The sequence below is a fragment of the Rutidosis leptorrhynchoides genome, chromosome 1 (assembly GCF_046630445.1).
Source record: "Rutidosis leptorrhynchoides isolate AG116_Rl617_1_P2 chromosome 1, CSIRO_AGI_Rlap_v1, whole genome shotgun sequence".
In the NCBI taxonomy this organism is placed as follows: Eukaryota; Viridiplantae; Streptophyta; class Magnoliopsida; order Asterales; family Asteraceae; genus Rutidosis; species Rutidosis leptorrhynchoides.
In genome coordinates this window covers 725127894-725149100 of record NC_092333.1, presented here as the reverse complement: position 1 = coordinate 725149100, position 21207 = coordinate 725127894, and the positions used below count along the sequence as shown (strand labels likewise).

Genomic DNA, 21207 nt, shown 5'->3' with positions numbered 1-21207 from the left:
TAAATCATACATAATAAAGTGATTGATAGATAATAAAGTGATTGATAGATAGGAATGTTGATAGATAGAGATGTCGATGGATAACAAATTGATTGATACTTCGATTCACGGATATATGTTTAGGGAGACAGGAATAACCAAGTGAAAGAGATGTATAACAGATGTTTAATCATTTATTTTTATATATTATATTTAATGTTACTAATTACTAAAATGTATAATATTGTTTAATATTAGTAATTAGTAATAATAACAAATATCAAATTAATAATAATTATTAATAATAATAATTATTAATACTTGTTTTAATATTAATAATAATAATATCAATATAATAAATCAATACATAATTATTTACATAGAATGAAATATTATAATTTATATATTTTGGTCTTATTCCTTGTAAAAGTTTGTCACTTATTTAATATCAAACGAAATATCAAACGAGTATTTCAATCATTTAATATTTATTTTTAATATATTTTATTTTTATATATAGATATATTTTAAATAATAATTATTACAATATCCTATTTTTTATTATATTTTACATAATAACAACAACATATAATACTTCAAATTATATTTCAAATTATTATTTATATATATACACACATACCTATTTAAAATTAATTGTTCGTGAATCGTCGAAACTGGTCGAGGTTAATTGAAACAGTTCAATTTTTTTTTTTTAAGACCCAATGCTTATCATGTCAGAATCGTATAAAGATTTAAGTTTAAATTTGGTCGAAAATTTCCGGGTCGTCACAGTATTGGTGTGTCTTTATACGTCGTTTTCAAGTATAAAACTAAAATAGTCTTTCTTGAGAACATCAAAGACGGAGCAGGTGGGTCCAGGTTTCATAATATTTCTCGGTTCATGAATTGAAATGAATTTGGTAGCTTCATCCACCACAAACACCATATTGAAATAGTTGGTGGTGGACTGGTGGGTTCAATATGAATAAACAAATAATTTTCAAAAGTTTTATAAATTAATAAAATAAGAAGTGGGTCAAGTCTTTTTAAAGAACTATGTTATTGTTGGTACTACTCGGTCTTTTTTAGTCTTTATGAGAAAATGTTGACGTGACGTTAATATGGAGTTCATTCTTTTTATAAAAGCATGTCATTGTTGACGGTGGTTTGGGTTTTCATTATGAAAGTTTTTTCTATGGTATTCTTTATTTTAGTTTTTATTTAATTTATTTATTTGTATTTATCTATGTCTAAATATAGGAGTATGCCCTAATTAAAAATCCACAGCTTTAACTCACCACCGTCATATCCCTATCTCCTCCGTTTTCATGCCGTATCAACTTGGCGATTTATCGTTTGCTGGTCGGAAATCCGGCTAATCTATCCTTACTGTCCACATTCTTCCCTCTCCTCCTCTTTATCTTTATAATTTCTATAACACAAAAACATAAAAATCGAAAATTTCTAGGGTTTCAACGCTTCATTTCAAATCATCAAATTTTATATGATTTTTGAAGTTAATTTATCAAATTAGGTCTGGATTTATATCAATAAGGGGAGAGGGAAGTGAAAAAAACCAAAAAAAAACGTAAATTTTGTTTGTTAGGCTTTTAAGATGGCGGCTCAGGTTCAATCTCAACCGCAGGCGGTGAGTAGTGGTGCTGCCGTTGCCCTTGCCGGTGGTGCAGGTGCAGTTTCTGGTCCGCAATTTGTGCCGACTTCATTGTATGTTGGGGATCTGGAGTGGAATGTGACCGATTCGCAACTGTATGACTTGTTCAATCAGTTAGGGCAAGTGGTGTCAGTTCGAGTTTGTAGGGATTTATCAACTCGAAGATCGCTTGGTTATGGTTATGTCAACTATGCCAATCCTCAAGATGGTTAGTTATGTTTTACTGAGTTATTAGTGTTTATTTTTATTGTTATATTCATATTATCGTTTACATTGCTCATGTTTCGGCTTAAATTATTTGTTTACTTTGTGTTTGCCTTGATATTGTGTCGATGACAAAGTATATACTGATTCTTGTTTTAGGGCATGTACAATTCTTGTACACCTTAAGTCATTGAACTTGTAAAAGTTGTGCTTCACTGTGTGAAATTTCTGATAATTTTCAGTGACCAAAAGTGTATAAAAGAGCTAGTTTATAAACTGGGATTGGACCGTTCTGTTGACAGACTGCACAAATTCTAGGAATTTGATGTATAATGTGTTTTTCAAAATCAAAAGTAGTTATCAAATGCTATATTTGTGAAAGTGAGATGACATCACATCTCGTTATCTGTTTACTTGTTTACTCTATTGTTATAGAAAACCATTAATCATGTAGTCATAAGTCATAACTTAGAACTGTTCCCGAGGAAGATGATGTGTTGGATTGATGGAAATTTTGCAACACCTTTGATTTTTGTTTGAGGAAGAAGGAGCTAGACATGGTATGCGGTTTCTTGAATATTGGTCTAGAACAGGGAACACTGTAGTATGTTTAGTGCAAGTAAAAAAATGAAGTTTGGGGTTATGTTAATACCTTCTATGTAAATTGAACAAAACTATAGGGATATATGGATAAGAAGATAAATGAAATTTGGTTTTCTGGTTTCTCACCTAACAACTATGCAATTAGGGGCTATCTGGTGATAATTTAAACTCTCGTTTGACGATGCAGAGAGTTAATTAGAATCGTGGTTTCAGCATTTTGTTGGTTCATCTCAATGTAAGGTTATGACCTGGAACAAAGAACTTTTTTGCTAAAGTTAATGAGATATTTTCTGCTTTCGCGTAGTTGAGGTAGCAACTATGTAACTAGGCATAGTGTGTGGTGATTATTTGAACTTTTATATAATGATGCTGACAGCTCAATCAAAAAGTAGTTTAAATATTTTGTTTGTGAGTTGTATGAACTGGAACAATGAAGTTTTGTTGATAAGTCAAAAGCAGTGTCCCTGACCATGTATGTTATGTTGATGACAGCGGCAAGGGCAATGGAGGTACTGAACTTTACTCCTCTGAATGGCAAGGGAATCAGAATCATGTATTCTCATAGAGACCCTAGCGTACGCAAAAGTGGATCCGGGAATATTTTTATTAAGGTTACTAAATCATAAATTTTATGTATTCTCAATCATTCTGTCTACTTACTAAGGAAATATGTTTTTACTGAATTACTTCTGTTTGTTGGAAAATTATATAAATCAGAATTTGGATAAGGCAATTGACCAGAAGGCACTACATGACACATTCTCAACATTCGGAAACATCCTTTCTTGCAAGATAGCCACTGATGGAACGGGTCAGTCAAAGGGCTACGGATTTGTGCAGTATGACAGTGAGGAAGCTGCACAAAAAGCTATCGAGCAACTCAATGGCATGCTTTTGAATGACAAGCAAGTATTTGTGGGACACTTCTTGCGCAAACAAGAACGAGATTTGGCTGTGGACAAGACAAAATTTACTAATATTTATGTCAAAAACCTTTCGGAAACGACCACTGATGAAGAGTTGAACAAGGTCTTCAGTGAATATGGAAGCGTCACAAGTGCTGTTGTGATGAGGGATGCTGATGGAAATTCGAAAGGTTTTGGATTTGTTAACTTTGAGAATGCTGAGGATGCCGCTAAAGCTGTTGACGCTCTTAACGGTCAGAAGTTCGATAATAAAGAATGGTATGTTGGTAAAGCGCAGAAAAAACATGAGAGGGAACAGGAGTTAAAACAGCGATTTGAGCAGAGTGTGAAGGAGGCTATTGACAAATCACAAGGGCTTAACTTGTACATTAAAAATTTAGATGATACTGTTGATGATGATAGCCTGAAGGAGTTGTTTGCTTCATATGGTACTATTACTTCATGCAAGGTTTGTGGTCCCTAAAAATCGTATTCAACATAGAGATTACATATCTGGATTCTCTGTTAAGGTAAATTAAGAAACTCATCATTATTTTTACAGGTTATGCGAGATCCGAATGGAACAAGTAAGGGATCAGGTTTTGTTGCATTTTCAACAGCGGAGGAAGCTTCTAGAGCAGTAAGTAACATATTTTTATTATGTTTCTTTTGATTAATTAATACTTTTGGAGCTTTGTCTGAAATGCTAACATCATTTCTGGTCTGATAGCTTTTTGAGATGAATGGAAAGATGGTTGGTAGCAAGCCCCTTTATGTTGCACTTGCACAACGCAAGGAAGATAGAAGGGCCAGGTTGCAGGCACAGTTCTCGCATATGCGTCCAATTGCTATGGCACCAACTGTAGCACCTCGTATGCCAATGTACCCACCTGGTGGTCCAGGTCTAGGGCAACAAATATTTTATGGTCAACAGCCTACATTCATTCCTCCTCAGGTAATCGTACACAGTTGAGAGTTATTATAAGTAGATTTTACATTGCGTAGCAATCTAAGAGTGCAGTGTATTGCTTTTTGATCCTTGAAACTCGATGTTTAAGTTACAACCACATTACTTATGAACGGGTTCATTGGATTTTGTCTTGTTGCAAAATGATGAAATTAGTAAGTTAAGCTAAAAGTAGAACCGGTAGAATGGGTTGGAAGTCAAATTTTTTTTTTTTTTTTTTTTTTTAAATGTATAGAACCTCCTAAATCATTTAAAAATGTGAATGTTTGCTGTTATATTAATATTGCTTTGTAATCACTACTAGTACAATACAATAGATATGTGTTTATTTATGTTTCAAGTATGGACAAAAAAGTGTTTCTGGATCAACGTGGCCCGACGGTACAAAAATGACTCATATATTTGTATGTTGGATAGCCTGGATTTGGATATCAGCAGCAACTTGTACCAGGGATGAGGCCTGGTGGGGCGCCAATGCCCAACTTCTTTATGCCAATGCTTCAGCAAGGACAACGCGTTGGTGGCAGACGTCCTACTGGTCCAGGTCCGCAAAACCAGCCGCCGGTTCCTCTTATGCAGCAGCAGCAGGTTTGTCGCAATTGGATATTGCTTTAATAGTCTGTTATTTTTAATCACCTACTAGTCTAATTTTTGATTGTAATGATAATAAGTAGATGATGCCGAGGGGGAGGATGTACCGGTTTCCTGCTGGGCGTAATGCTGCAGCAGCTGATGGTTCAATAGGAGGAGGTGGAGGCATGGTTCCTGTTCCATATGACATGAGTGGTGGCATGGCATTACGCGATACCAATAATGCTACTACTGGAATCTCAAAACCAATAGTACCTATTGGCGCTTTAGCTTCTGCACTTGCAAATGCTTCTCCAACTGAGCAGAGAACAGTTAGCATCTATTCTATTAATTAAAATAAATTCATTCATATGCCACAATTTCACAATAATTATTATAATTGAGTATATATATACATATTAACAAAAATCTGACATTTGGTCATCTTTGTTTCTTGTAATGAATGAATGATATATAATATATTGTTGTAGATGTTGGGAGAAAATCTGTACCCTCTAGTGGAAGAGCTAGAGGTTGAAGCAGCTGCAAAGGTAACAGGAATGCTGTTGGAAATGGATCAGACTGAGGTTCTTCACTTGTTGGAGTCCCCCGATGCTTTAAAAGCAAAGGTCGCTGAAGCCATGGAGGTCCTCAGAAGTGTGCAACAGCAGGCAGGTGGTGTGGGCAACCAATTTGCTGGTCTCTCTATTAATAATGATGCCGCCATTGTTTCTTAAATTTGCAGTTTGTTGGAATTTCAAAGTTTGTGGTGCGACTCGTAGTATTGCTATCTAGTTTGGTTGCTAAAAGTAGTATTAAGATATTGACTTTGATTTTGTGTGCTGGATGGATAGTGTTGGGTTGGATTTGATGAATTGCTGGTTTGTGTTGTTTATGACTATGAAATTTTAAGTATATTTTATGGTTTCTATGCTCTTTGTTTATGCTTTTCTTCTACCAATTAAGCTTTTGATTTATTTCAAACTAATTCAAAGCCTTTTCCTATTTTTTTTATACTCCTTAATATCCAAGGAAATTGTAGTTTACATATAACTATATTCCTACTTTTTACAGAAGAAGTGCATTTTGGTACCTTTATAATTCATAGAAGCAAAATTAAAGTAACAAGATTTTGTACTATTTTTGAAATCTCTTAGTATATTTTAAAATCTACATAATTTTTTTTTTTTTGTTAAACTTCAAGAAAAAAGATGTTTTAACGAAAGGTTGTATAATTTAACTAAATGAGCTGCAAGATTTTAAAGTCTCAAAAGCACCATTCTGTAATTAAATCCGGAGATATCACAAGAATACATTACTTCCGTACTTTTGTTCCTCAGTTTAAACTTCATTTCCACCGCGGAACTAGAAGTTCTTTACCGAAACAATTGAGACTTGGAATTTGAGCGGTCATTCTTGATTATGAATAAGTGTATGAAGTTGACAAGTCTAATAATTGTCAATTTTTAGTATTATGTTGAACTCTTGTCTCTTGTTCAACCCCGTCCACATCTATCTTGAAAAAACTTTCTTGAATACCATTAATAGAACGTCATTCTACCACTGCAATTGTCTAGTCGTACCTTCATCATCATAAGCTGTACACTATTTTGAACTTGGCAGATGTAAATTTAATGTAATGACGATCATACATTATTACTTGCAACACCAAAGCTTGATTATACAGATCACAAAAACTAATAAAACGTTAAAACAAGTTTAAAAAGAGAGGCTTCTACGGATATCCACAAACAAAAGATGGTCCATCTATTGAACCCATTCCCATGTTATCATGGTCAGGGCTCTTGGCCAAATACATAACTCCTCGTCTTACGGTAACAAAGGGTCCTCTGTTAGCAACCCAACCCACATATATCTAGACGAGATTGACATCTAATTTACACCATAAATTTCTATAGGATTCACCAATATCAAGTTTTTGCATCATTCTAACATATCTCACTAAACTTCCAGAAATCATATTCACAAATTCTGCAATCACTGTTGCCGAGTTAACTTAGCCCTCTACTGGGATTGGGATTGGGATTGGGATAGCGCGTCTATGCCTCAGACCTACATCAGCGTCTCCTGCATCGGCAGCAGCGTCGGAGGTCTCAGCTTCAGTTTGTGCATCTTTGTTATCTTCCCCAAAGTTATGAAGTCTTCGACCAATTAAATAACGATCATCTCTAATCGAATTGTGTAGGTTGGTGAACCACACGTGGAACCTCTTGGCACAAAAGCACAATAAACTGAGACCAAGGCACCCTAGCCATGCAAATCTGTAGACAGCTGAGTTAACCACTAATGGGTACCCAAACACAGGAAATACTCCTCGGGCTAATACGTAAGGGACACAGAGAGCCGTAAGAAGCTTCATAATGATGGGGACCACAATCTCTCTTAGCACCCAAAAAGCTTGTAGCCTCGAAAAACCATCGTCCCTCACTCTCTCAAACTTTACTCGCCAGCGGTCATCCACTAGAGGCATCATGTGATCCAGCATTACCTGTTCCATAGAGCAAACACTAAAATTTATAACAGGTCCAAACGGGTGGGGCGTCTGGTACACACAGTTCCAGTTGGCGCAAAAAAAATAGTTAAAATTTTCGGCACCAGAAATACACTTCGGGAATTTATGGCCCATTAGACTCGTTAGAGATAAAAAATATAACCCGTTAATAAGTAACTGGCCAAAATTTCCAAAGCCACAAATCAAAGAATCCTTAAAACAAAGAGGATGGTCTTAAAACCTTACCAGCCGAGTCCAGATCTTAAGAAAAATAAGTCCAAGAGCCCAATCCTGATACAACAGAAAAACCGGGCTTTCATCCACAGGCACCCTCATTGGTACAATCACCAAAAGTTCAAACAGTAGTCCAATTAGCACTGGGATCACAAAAATCTGTACAAAATAAGAGGTTAAACGCAATGAACTGAAGAGAAACCTGGCAGTAGTAATAGATATGATCTTACCCAAATTGACAACAGTACAGAACTCTTAACTACAATGGAGCACCATTTCCAAATTTGACCTAGTAAAACTGCAGCTCTCCTTGTTCTAATTTGATCAATGCAATACCTTATGCCAGCCAATGCTGTCCAGATCACGTAACTTCCAATAACAAAAGCATATATGTCTGAAATAAAATGGTCACGAATATAGAGTAAGTTTTCATTTCATACAGAAAGAAGCACAACCTTATAAGATATACTTTAAGGTCTCCGAAACCTAGTAAGAAACACAACCTCTTCTAAGAAATGCATGGTAAAGAAGCGAAATAAGAATTAGATGAACTTAAAACAGGTCTCCACAATTATAAGGGAACATATCATCACGGTTGATTACAAAAGCTATAATATGCTTATAATAATATAATAAGTTGACCAAATCACTTTTGGAGGTTGTGCCAGCTCATGGTTGACACTTGCACTTTTCTACCTGTTTTCTAGCTATTTATTTTTTTTACTTTACCAGTTTACCAGAGACATTAGATATTAAACATGACCCAAATCAATCTGTTGAGAAGTCATTGGGTTGGAAATGCCACCTCTATATTTACCAACATAACACAACACAACACAGAGAGCATCCATGCTTATGCACTGCAGAAGCATAAGTGCTTTAAATAAAAGTTCTTACCGTTACATTTGATGCCATGTGTGATAGGGAGAAGGGGAACTGCATTGAACAGTACTCTTCCAAGGGATACGGGCACCACAACTAAAGCAGAATTGACGATCAGCAATGTCATCCAAGCCGCCAAGAGAAGCAACACAATACAAAGAACAAATGCGTATCTCCTTCAAAATAAGGGGAAAAAACATATCACTAAATAGATTAAAGATTTATAAATTACAGTACATGGGTAATATCCTTCATTAATGGTCTTAATAAAAACACATACATTCATGGTAGTCAACTAATTGGCATTATACGACAAATATTATCCTTATCCTTAGCTGGGAAACGGTACGAGGAATGATTGTCTACACCCTACCTTCCCCATACCCTACTTCTGTGGGATTGGGTATTGTTGTTGTTGTTGTTGTTATTTTGCATATTGTATAGGTTTGTATAATCTCACCTAAAAAGCAGCAAGTTGGTGCTATCACCATACATATATAATGATAACACATTCACCAACTAATAACCAGCATGAACCGTGTGATAAAAGTTGTACCTGAAGTGATTACCACTTCCACTACATAAACCCTGTCACGATTTTTAAGTGGATGCTTATGTGATTCCTTTAAATCCCATTTACAGGTAGGTTATTATTGACAACAAGTGAACAACTTCTGTGGTCTACTGTCACGTGACTAAGATGTATACCCTTTAAAGTATTCAACTACATTATCGTTTGAAATCTTGAAATTCCAATTGTTCCAATTATCAGTAAAATGATAATGATAAAATGATGTAATTCATCTCCATATGTGCATGATTAACTGACCTCCTATTTGAGACACAATTCATATCAGACAGAGAGGTTGAAGACAGAATACAACTTACTCTGAATCACTTTGTTCATCATCATTAGCTTCTTCCGCAAAATTAGTATTGGCTGCTGCATGCCTTGCTCGGTTCAAATTTTCTGGAGCCAAAAATCCAACTACCGCTCGATTTTGGGCCCTCGCTAGATCATTGTCATTTTCTTGCATGCCATTGTCCTCGGGCCTGGGCAACAAGTAATCCGTTAAACCAAGCGCCCAGCCAGCTGCAGTAAACCAATAGCGCAGAAGGGACTTGATGGTCGCACGTAGCTTAAAATGCTCAACAGCAAATGGAATGCAAATTTGGAAAAGAAGCATGTCAGCAGGAATCTCCGTAAAAGGATCAGATACTCTGCAAACACACAATATAGCTCCATAAGCAGAAGTACACAGATAAAATGGAGATATCAACCCATTTCCTTATAAAGGATCAATTAAGTTGTATTTTATCTTTATGGGTAGAACAACTAAAACTATCAACTAGAAAGGGAATGATAAGGCGACCGGGTTGAAGATCACTCTAAGTCAAATTTTAAGACACAGACCCTCCTAGACCATTTTTATTCAAAATTAAGGTTTACTACAACAGTATTGATTTGTGATGATGAGTAACAAATTCATTATTCACAGTAAACAGAAAGTGTGCCCTGATTGGCGTCAAAGTACCAATCATGACACCAAACAAGAGCCTGACACCTTCAATAAATACTTTAAAACGACTAGTTTCAGCTCGCACCTATCTGAAAAGTTACCAAACCCCGGAAAATGACACCACTACCAGAGACAGAAAGCAATCTTACGATATGTCAAGAGGAAAGATGGAAGGAGCCACTCGCATGGCAAGTTTAACTGGCAAAAAAACCAGCATAACAATCAAGCTCCCATAAACAGCAACTGACAAAAGAACCCTGCGTGCGTGCTTGTGCACAGGATCATCAATTAAATCCCTGAACGGATTGTAGTTGGGATCAGCTGGATCTCGAAGGAAATAAAGGACTCCATTGCGCAAAACCTGCGGCATACATGTATATGAGAGATGATAACTGAAATTTTGAAGATAAATAAGTGTGATGAAACGTCAGAAAATGTATATACATACCCCTCGAAGAAGACTGACAAATATGGATATTTGTAACATGTAGACAATCCCGACAACCCAGTGAATCAACGAACTTGCCAAGGGAGAAACCGAAAAGAAGTCTACTCTTTGACCAATAGACTTGCCAAACATTCTTATTGTACAAACATCTAGCCACCAACCACACATTAGAGGGAAGACCCCTAGCTCAATCACCAAAAGAAATGCTACCTTTATCATAGTCAATAGATGTCTCATTGCAGCTAAAAACTGCCTGAAAAGCGAAGGGATTGTCTCGGCAATCGAAGCTATACCATAAAACCTTCCCATAGTCAAAGGCTCTCCTCTGGTGTACCTAACCAGTGCAACAACTCCAAGGTAGAATATGATCGCCGAGAATATGAACACGTAACCAACAGCAAGAGTTGTGGCATCAGATAGTCTTGATCCCCCGCCAATTGCCCCTTTCAGAAAATCTAATGAAACAATTGTTACATTATTTGGTGTCTCATTAAGCCCGGTAGCATTCACATTTAACATCTCCACAAGGTTCTTCTCAGATGTCAAATTCGTCGGAGCAGTCAGTGCGTTTTTTAATGTAATATTTGCCAATGAAAGAGCATGTTCTGTTAGAGGTGCAACAGTTGACAACATTGGGCTGGTGGCAGATGATGAAATCCATGATAGATGGTAGAGGATTAACCGCCCTAGGTGAAAGGGAACAAGTACCACAACACCTAGAAATATCATGTTGCTTGCAAGAACCTTCATGGGAAGAACAGATTATTAAAATAAGCCAATACAAAGAAACTACATGAATTAATATACAAAAAATGTCAAACAGCCACTAAGGGGTCAAAATCAGCAGCCAGGTAGGTTAAATATACATGATCACATAGTCAGGTAAAAACATTATTTTCTATGCAAGTCGGATATGAATTTGTGTTCATGTAAATAAATGTCCATTAAGGATTCGTTGTGTGTGTTATGTCGACGGGCTTGTGTTGAGCTGAGAACGGACCTGCAACATTCGTTGCACAAACAAAAGAGGTATTTTTGTAGATATCTGTTGAGTCAAATATGACTAAATGAGATACTATTAATTCAACAATACTTAAAAAAATTCAATATATTTATCTAGAAGATTTTACCCTTAAAACTACACTTTAAGTAACTATCAACTCATATCATTTCATTTTAGGTACCTTTTTTTACAAGTTTGGCCTATCACAAGTAAAACATACCCCGATGTGAGTTAAAAGTCGATGTGTTGAATTCCCACCTCTACACAACTGTACGATTTACTTTTTTGACAAAAAACACTAACATATAATAAAAGAGTGAGATAGATATGATCTACTAAAATTCACTCAACACGGTATAAAAAAGTGAGTAGCAGATTCAACAGCAATGGAATAATATACTCACAGTAAACGCATTTTCCACCAAATGAAAGACAGGTCCCTGCATGCCGACTAGCTCATCAAAAGGCACATCTTCTGCACCGTCACCATCATCCAAACCATCAAACATCTGTTCAACATGTGCCTCAAGACGAGCTGCTTGCATCTCCCACCTGGCTGCAACATTTTCTGCATTTCTTCTGATCATCTGACCAGCCCCACCAATACCTTGTGCCCCAACATCTTCACCAATAAGGTTTTGGTTGTTAGCTGGTGCAGGTTGTCTCCTTGCAACACGAGCACCGTTTCTATCTCCTTCGTCTTCTCTGTCACCTTCCTGGCCTCCAAGTTCTCGTAAATGTCTAAAGTAGTCCCTCAAAGATGTAGCACCGAGAAAAATGAACACGATGCTCGCAGAGAGTAGGAACCCATGAAGACAGTCAGTAAGTATGAACGTAGTTGAAATATGACTCAAGAACAGTCTTTGAGCTTCACCAAAACTCCTAACAAATGAGAAACGCCATATCCAGAAAGTAATAAACGGTATGATTAAAAGCCATACAGAGAGCACAAAACTGAGCCGGATAAAGAATTGCAACACATGATAGGCTTTCATTGCTATCCCAATAACAAATTCCTGGAAAGGAAGCCTTGTTGGCGCATTCTCAGCATACACAGGGGAGAATGAGAATGGGTGCTTGCAAACCTGCAATACATAATGTCAATAGAAAGATAGAACATAGAAAGTTAGAATCATAGAAATACAATAATTTAGTACACAACCCGAGTGGTACAACTCTCAAAAAAACAATATTGCAAAAATTAAAGTTGAACAAATGCATGCCATTAAATTCAAACAAAACCTGAAGTCCTGAACAACATATTCCATTTTACTTTTTTATATATATAACATATATCCCATGTTAAGTTTTGTTTTTTAATACACTTTGGCTTGCTGTAAAAACAAAGAATCATAACACTTGAGATTCCATTTCATATATACTTCCACCATCACATCACTCGATTGCTAGTGCAGGTTCTTCCATATCATTTAAAAGGACTTAACATATCATTTCATTTCATAACAAAACCAAATATCGTTCTTTCATTCCTTCTATACTACTAGCTAAAAATAATGGCCGTTTATCCAGTTCAATTAGCTCAGGCTGCTGAATACTAGTCCTCCGGAACCTTGCAGAGACCGATAGGATTCTTACACAATGAACATCTATTCAGCAATTCACGAATCATGATACATGCATAAACTTAAAACAAATTCTATTAAACTCACACCGCACTTCCCAACAGCAAAATAATTCCTATCTAGTTTAAGCTAATGTTATAATCCCACATCAGCTAGGTACGGGACTAGTTGATGGCTGAATGGCTCGTAAGCTTGGGCGTCTCAAACTAGCTTTTGGGAGTGAATTTTACACTTCTATCCTTTCAAATTGCATTTTGATTGGCTTTGGGTCTCCTCCATTTCTCAAGTGATTTCAAGGAGACCGTAACAATTGGTATCATAGCCCCATCCGCAAGGACGCTGATTCTTTAAGATGGGGTACTGTTATGATCCACGTCGGCTTATAAGCTTAAGTGTCCCCTCTTCCTTTAAGCTAGCTTCTAGGGTGAGTTCTACACTTGTATTGGGTTATGTTCTTTATTTCTTGAATAGCGGAAACTAATCGAGCTCCGTTTGATACTTACGGCTAAGTCGGGCTCTCCTTCGGACTTCCTTTCTATCCTTTTCTATTTGCGTGAAGCCTAGGGTTAACTATGGGTCTCCTTCATTTCTTAAGTAATTTCAGGGCAGCTAAGTAATATGTCCCCTGAACATGATGAATACCTACAAATTAACACCTACTTTGGTTTTCAAAAACAACAATTGCAGTCGAATAACATTACCATATGCGGTAAACATGTCTAAGAGCGTATCATGATGAGAACCTAAGTATAAAATCAAATGTACTTTTATAATAATAATAATAAAATAATAATAAAATAATAATAAAATAACAAGAGATAAACCTCGCAGTGACGAGCGTTGCTGTGATTAAGCCACTGAAGAAGACAGTCCTGATGAACGAATTTAATACTACCGCTACAAGCACACGGATACCGGAGAGGATTTTCGGTGTCACCTGAATTACGGCAGATCCGGCAAACGTCCCCATCTTCATCATCGTCGTAATCGAACCTGTTGCTCGATAAATTATTGTTATCAACAGGAGCCGGAGGAGAAAAGGAATTGAGTTCTGCGGCCGGTATCGGCGGTGCGATCTCCATCTACCGACAATCGGAGGTTAATTTGGACGCGTTTATCCTTGTTGTTGTGATAATAATAATGGCGGTGAAGGGGATTTGGTAAAAATTGAATGAATGGTGATTTTAATGGGAGTATTGTTAAGTCGGTAGCTTTCGAGGGTCTATCTTATAACTTCTAAATCTAAATATAGGATGATTAGATAATTAGATAATATCTGAATCTTAAAATTAAAATGAAAATTGAAATATTAATTTAATAAATATTAATATCTCTTTTTTTTGTTTCAACAACAAAGTTCTCGGGCCGAAAAAGTTCTCATTTGATCTTGTCACTATATATATAAATCAAGATGGAAACACTTTTTTAGAGGGAGAGGGACGTAAAATTTTAACGCCCTTAAACGACAATTTTTTTTTTCTTTTTTTTGAAAGTAGGTTGACCACCCAGCCCAGTGATAAGTCGCGGCGCAGCTAGTCTGGGCGCGACGCGGCCAGACAAACGAATACATGTCAGTTTCTCGTATCTCATGTTACCAAAATACGTTAAAAGGCGTGGCGCGGCCCTGTGCTGTCGCTGGTGCTGAACTTAACTTGCTTTAAAATCACACTTTCACAACTTATAACATCACACAACATCCTTTTTAACATCGCAATACATTAATAAACTTAACTAAACAATTTCAACATCATTAAATGTTACGAAAATCATTTTTTTACTGCTTGACCCATTTACATATCTCCAACATAACACTTTGACCCAAATTTCAAGATAAACATATTTTATGAGTACAAAAGCTTTTGCGTCGATAAGCGGTATCATTAGAGCTAGGTTCAAAATACGGACTTGCACTACCACTTACTATATGACCGATGCTCCACTATCTTCAAATAGGCTCCTTACCTTCACGGCGTCCTTTCGTTCCTATTAAAACATGAACATAACATAGGGGTAAGCTTTCATGCTTAGTGAGTTAGAGGCGAATAAAAGAACGCATATCATTAAACATAAACAATGCATCACTTGACCTTTCCAACCCGAAGGTTGCTTACTTACTATCGGATCCGATTCTACTTCTTACCATAGACACAACTTACTAAGGTCAACCTAGTAATTGTGTCTAAGCTAAACATGACCATAGGCATACACATATGCCTAAGCTAACCTCAATTACATCACATATATACATAGTCACCCAAAGTGTCTAAGCTAAGTCATACCATAGACAAGATCATTAAGCAAGCTTAATGTCCTTGCCTAAGCTAATCATCAACCATAGATACAATTATTAGGCATGCCTAATAATTCTATCTAAGCTAACTTTCTAGTGCACTTAGTCGTCGCCCTCTTGCACGGATGCAATCCGGGAACACTAAGCCATTCTTGACCCGCCCAATTTACCCCCTATAAACTCACCTTGATTAAATGAGATTCCTTGGTCGCTTGAAGTTCCTTTGTCTTGATTAGCACCTATACATGAGCTAATCTCGTCATAAACATAATTCAAACGAATTTACATCTTTCAAATGCTTACAACACATTCATATACTTTACACATTTGAACTTAATCTTTCTTAATCCCCTTTTTAACTTATCATAATACATGAACATTCATAAAGTATCATTTTTCCTCAATACTCAATTTCTCTAATTTAATCCATACAATTGAGAATTTATCATTCTTAACAACAATTACTTATAACAATTTAAAACATAAACTCTCTTTTTCAAAATTTAGCTAAATCTCATATTCACTGTAACGACCCGACTTTTTCGACTTGCTTTTGTGCCTTGTGTTTTTGCGAAACTGCGTATTTGTGCGTACTGTGCTATTTTATACTCTAGAATCTTACTACACGTGGATTACTTTCGTTTATATGTTAAAACGTGCCTTTGAGTACGTAGGTTACTTAACTTGATCACCGGAAGCCTTTATGACCGTTAGTGTCACTTGACGTTTCGAACAAACTGCGTACACGTTTAACTTTTGTTGTAATCAGAATATTATGACTACGAAATATTTATTGTTATTTTATAATAACAATTACTTGGGTTTTTGGATGCTTAATTACGCTTAGTAATTTACTTATGCTTACTAGTTAGTCTTGTTGGACTTTCTACCTTGTTGGACCTTAGCCCACCCTACTCTAGTTAGTGGACTATTTAATTAGCCCAATTATAAGTAACTAGTGACCCATTTATATGTAAGACAAATGCCCATTTATTAGAGGGAACGTACTAGCATTTTTTTCAAGCATTATCCTTAATGTTGCATGGGATTCCAACATAAGCACCAACTTTAGACAACCATTAACCAAAAAACAAACTTGTCTCCCCTTTTGTCCCCCCCCCCCCATAGGCTACGGTTTTGAAGGCCTCCCCACACCCCATTCACCTATAAATACAAGTCTTATTCCATCCATTTTACACTTGCTCTCATTTGCATTTTACACACATTTACTCTCTAATTCTTTCTATAGTCTTTCTTTCTATAAAAAGTGTAAGTATTTGATTTTTTCTTCTTCTTCTTCCCTTCCCTTTCACGAAATCATCATCATCATCTAAGGGTCTGGCTTTTTAGCTTTGATCTTGATTACATCTTGTAGATTCAAACATGGATTTGAATCCTTCAAGAACATGGAAGATTCAAGCTTTCTAGCTTTGAATCTTCACCTACTTTGTAGATCTAAATCTTTTAACTTTAATCTTGTTATTTTACTATAAAGATTCAAACTTGTGTTTGAAATCTTCATGTAACTTAAAGATCCAAGCTTTATGCTTCAAGATCTTCAAGAACAACCAAGATGCAAGCTTTCTAGCTTGAATCTTCATATCTTTTGATGGATCTATGTTTTCTAACTTATGATCTCATTACTTTGTTATAAAGATCAAAACTTGTGTTTATGATCTTCATGCAACTTAAAGATCCAAGCTTTATGCTTCAAGATCTTCAAGAACACCAAAGGTTCAAGCTTGCTAGCTTTGTAATCTTGTAACTTGTGTGAAAAGGATCCAAGCTCTCTAGCTTAGGGTTCCACCACTTTATTTGACTTAGATTATGTTCATACTTGTTTGATTGAAGTAAAGTTTGTAGCTTTAGTTGTAAATGTAACTTGTAATTGTGTTAAGACTAAGGATATGATGTAACTTTGGTTCATCATCCATTTAAGACTCTTAAATGAGTTGTGTTCTTACTTGGTCTTAACATACTGTGTGTTGATGGTAGAATCTTGGTCAAGGTGATGCTAACCCATCAACGAGTTGTACACTTGAAGCTACAAGCATCAAGGATGAGAACCGTGATGAGCATCAAGTACTAAGAACCCCACCGGAGCACCTTTCTTACTGTTTTCGGGATCTGATCAGGATCCTGGGCTACTGAAAAAGTTGATTTTCAGATAGCCTGGTTTGATTAGATGACTTTCCGTTTAAGACTCGTCTCAATCCGAGTTACGGTTTGGGATTTATGGCCTTTTCAAACTCACTACACCCTTGTAACGTTGTGCTAAAAATTCGGACCTACTCGCACTTAAACCGTCACCACAGTCAAACGAAGACGAGTTTGAGTCTAGAAATTGGTCAGCAACTAGAGGACTCCCATACGGAGCCATGACCACTGATTTCGCGTCTTTTTGATTTACGTAGATGCCGTAGCAGCTGATCAAATTCAGCCTATTGTTTCTACCTCTATACTTGTTAAACTTACTTAACTTTTACGATGATGAATGATGATGATGATGACACTTAAACTTATTTTATGCACTATTAGAACTTATAAAGACAACATACTGACCTAGTAACCTTTGATTTAGATTGACGACCTTTCGGACCAACTTACTACTTGCACACTTTCGTATCGACTTGTATTGCTTATTCACTGTGAGTTATAGCATCCCTTTTTACTTTAACTATTTTGGGACTGAGAATACATGTGCTTTTTACGTTTTACATACTAGGCACGAGTACTTAAACTTTATATATGTGTGGGTTATACAACGGCATAAACTTTCCCCTTAGCTCGGTAACGTTTAGTCATTGGTTTTTAAACCGGTGAACGCGAATCTTAGATATGGATCCATAGGGTTTGACATCCCCACTCGGGCTAGTCGCGCTAGCATTTAACGGGTGTTTAATACTTCGTAAACATACGCACTCGCCAAGTGTACTTTTAGGGGGTGATATTACGTTAAGTTAGTTACCAAGTGCCCACGGTTAAGCATATACTTTATCATACTGATTTAAAATACTGATTTGAAATGCTGGCTGAAGAACTGAAATCTCGTGGCCTACATTACATTACTGATTACAGACAAACTATAGCTCATAAACATTCGTGTTGACTTTTTAAGCATGTATTTCTCAGGTGCTTAGACGTTGTTGCTTCCGCTATTAGACTTGCTGCCTTGGTGTTATAAACTTGATGTTATAGACTTGCTGTTACGGACCTGCTGTGTTAGATTTCCGCTGCATTACTTAGAGATGTCTCAATCATGGAACTTTTATTTTGCATTCGTAACTTACGTTATTTTCAAACAATGACTTTGTAACGACCTTTGGGTCACATACTTATGTTTATGCTTCTATTCATAGGAAGCACGTTATCTTTTGTAAAACGTTATCTTATCATGAATCCAAAACTGGTTTTCAAACAGCATATAGTGTTTGACCTTGTAATGATCCTGTTGTTGATGATCCGTACACGATGGTTTTGTACGGGGCGTCACATTTGGCATCAGAGCATTGGTTGTAGGGAATTAGGTTGCATTAGTGAGTCTAGACCAGACCGAGTAGGATTCACTAATAGGACTAATCTACAACTTGCTTGTTTACTTGTTTCTGCGGAACTTACTACATGATATTGTCTACTTTTACTGCTGTATGATCTTGTTGCATGCTACTGCTCACTCTTACTGCTATGTGAACTCGCTGTATGCTATTGCTTATCCTCGTTACTGCATGCTACTATCTGCTTTCGACTGCATGTTACTTCTGCTTAGTACTGTTATTATTGCCATGCTATGTACTGCTGTAGACGATCTAGGCTGCTGTAGTTATTATGCCCGATTACGTTCTTGCTACATGCCTGCTATTCGCTGTACCGACTTGGAGAACTTATCTTTCCTAGTTCAGATGTTTTTCTGAACCCTTTTCCCCACTCGCCTAACCCTAAGGACTAGAAATGTAATCCACCTGTTACTACCGTTCCACCGTTCCAGAGATCGAAACATTACTTCACGCAATCTAGGAGGAGTACCCCTCGGAATACACGCCCACTAAGGTTGATCCTCGGAGGAGGAGATATTTGAGGACTTGCCGGAGTAACCGCACCCCGAGCTCACTCTAATTAACCACGTACAATGTATGAACATTAGAAGGTTGCTCACTTCCCGCAAGGTGACCCGTATCATGTACGCTTTCATGACCGTCACTTATCTCTTTCATTCTTCACCATTACTCGATGATCTAACGACACTTCTGAACTTAGGTCCCTAACACTCTTAGGTATTGGATAAGTCGGGAGGACATCTCCTTTCACAAGGTCATAATGTTTTCTACTGATGCTCATCCGTACCGAAAGACTTGGAAGTCGCCTCAAGACATATCGTATTACTACTTGCTACACGTACAACTCGACACATGACCCAGATTGAATTTCTAGAAAGGAACCTAACGACATTACCTGAACCCGAACATTTTGAAGAAATTTTGGGACATCTAGGCATTGATGCATGACCTACGGAACCTACGCACCCACACCGAGAAACCGTGAGATTAATTATGTAGAATCTGTTTTGAGATAGCATAGATAAAGCACCGTTAGGTGATATTGAGTAGAACATGAAGTGATCACGTTACATTGACCATATGGAGTAATATTGGAATGAACGTACGATTTAGTACAATATAATGACGCCAGGCCAGCGTGATTATACTGAAGTAAATCATGCAGAAGTCCCAATGCTACTATATAAGGAATATGAAGTGATTCAAAGGAAATTTTGGTAGGAACCACTTGAGTATACGCATTATGGTCTGCTAGAGGTAGGGAAAGAATAACCACTTAGCCCAGATACTGTACAAGGAGGGCCTTTATTGCAGAATTGATAACCCGAAAATTTGTTATAGATATAGACACCCTGGATACTTAAGGAAAAAGTTCTCAAACATGAAAAACTTTGGATTTACTTGTGGTAGAGCAATCGTTATCTCAGTTATGGAGACTCGCATGGGTCCTGATCTTAGTTAGGGTACATTTCTTCACAACGTTTATTATCTCGAAGTTGTTTAATACTAGAGTGACAGAAACCTTACATCTAAGAACCTTAGTTTTATGACTAGTAAGCCATTAACAACCATGAGAGTTAAGTATTCTATAGGACAAAGTAATGGTAAGCTGGCAGAGATAGAGGAATAATTTAAGGTAGTACCTTAAAATTAACAGGTGGGTCATTGGAGATGACCTCATGCCAACAAAACTTGGAAGTTTTAAAGTAGTAGTCAGAAAGGATTAGTTATCTACGCACAAGCAGATGTTATTTGAGAAGGTTGATAGAACTTTTTGCGATAGTATAATAAGATTTAGTTGGAATGGACTTTAAGATTAACCTAATACTCATCAAGTTAGGAAGCTTTGATTAAATAGTTGGAACGGACTGGCTTTCAAGGATGAAAGCGAAAGTTATTTATAGTAAGAAGATTATTCGTATACCTCGCGAGAATGGTGAGCCAAAAACCATCTGGGTTACTTCAACGACCTGAGATCCCACAATGAAAATGGGAAGGGATGACAATGGATTTCATCCCGAAGCTACCAAAAACAATAGGCAGTTATGACACTATCTGGGTTATCGTTGACCGCCTCACCAAATCTGCTCGCCTTCTAGCCATGAAAGAAACCGATACGATGGACAAACCTACACAAACGATACATAAAGGAAATTGTATCCCGTCACTTTAGCGATTCAAATTCTATATTAAGGACTACCCAAGAATCTTATTTGATACTCATTCTTACGCGACTCTGAATCCTAACTTATTCCGAGAGATTTCTTATTTGATGATAATC

The 21207-nt window shown here is 36.8% G+C and overlaps 2 protein-coding genes across 2 annotated transcripts; one reads left to right on the top strand and one right to left on the bottom strand.

Annotated features, from left to right (window-relative positions):
* The first annotated feature begins 1253 nt into the window (after window positions 1-1253).
* LOC139886335 (polyadenylate-binding protein 2-like) lies at window positions 1254-5829 on the top strand. The gene is made up of 8 exons (XM_071870099.1): window positions 1254-1859; window positions 2951-3069; window positions 3176-3832; window positions 3926-4003; window positions 4094-4318; window positions 4748-4918; window positions 5005-5232; window positions 5392-5829. The coding sequence occupies exons 1-8, from the start codon at window positions 1595-1597 to the stop codon at window positions 5635-5637; spliced, it is 1989 nt and encodes a 662-aa protein (XP_071726200.1). The 5' UTR covers window positions 1254-1594; the 3' UTR covers window positions 5638-5829.
* A 789-nt stretch (window positions 5830-6618) lies between these two features.
* LOC139886333 (probable E3 ubiquitin ligase SUD1) lies at window positions 6619-14280 on the bottom strand. The gene is made up of 9 exons (XM_071870098.1): window positions 13907-14280; window positions 11904-12584; window positions 10497-11240; window positions 10198-10409; window positions 9417-9749; window positions 8544-8704; window positions 7877-8040; window positions 7659-7805; window positions 6619-7409 (listed from the first exon to the last, which is right to left on the bottom strand). The coding sequence occupies exons 1-9, from the start codon at window positions 14162-14164 to the stop codon at window positions 6918-6920; spliced, it is 3192 nt and encodes a 1063-aa protein (XP_071726199.1). The 5' UTR covers window positions 14165-14280; the 3' UTR covers window positions 6619-6917.
* Between the last annotated feature and the right edge of the window lie 6927 nt (window positions 14281-21207).

Bases quoted from the DNA above. Each gene is read 5' to 3' on its own strand.
- LOC139886335 (XM_071870099.1), top strand. From the start codon at position 1,595: ATGGCGGCTCAGGTTCAATCTCAACCGCAGGCGGTGAGTAGTGGTGCT. The intron at 4,319-4,747 runs GTAATCGTACAC...TATGTTGGATAG, and splicing joins CTACATTCATTCCTCCTCAG to CCTGGATTTGGATATCAGCA. The intron at 5,233-5,391 runs GTTAGCATCTAT...ATATTGTTGTAG, and splicing joins CTCCAACTGAGCAGAGAACA to ATGTTGGGAGAAAATCTGTA.
- LOC139886333 (XM_071870098.1), bottom strand. From the start codon at position 14,164: ATGGAGATCGCACCGCCGATACCGGCCGCAGAACTCAATTCCTTTTCT. The intron at 11,241-11,903 runs GTGAGTATATTA...CTTCCCATGAAG, and splicing joins TGGTGGAAAATGCGTTTACT to GTTCTTGCAAGCAACATGAT. The intron at 7,410-7,658 runs GTAAGGTTTTAA...TCTATGGAACAG, and splicing joins TTAAGATCTGGACTCGGCTG to GTAATGCTGGATCACATGAT.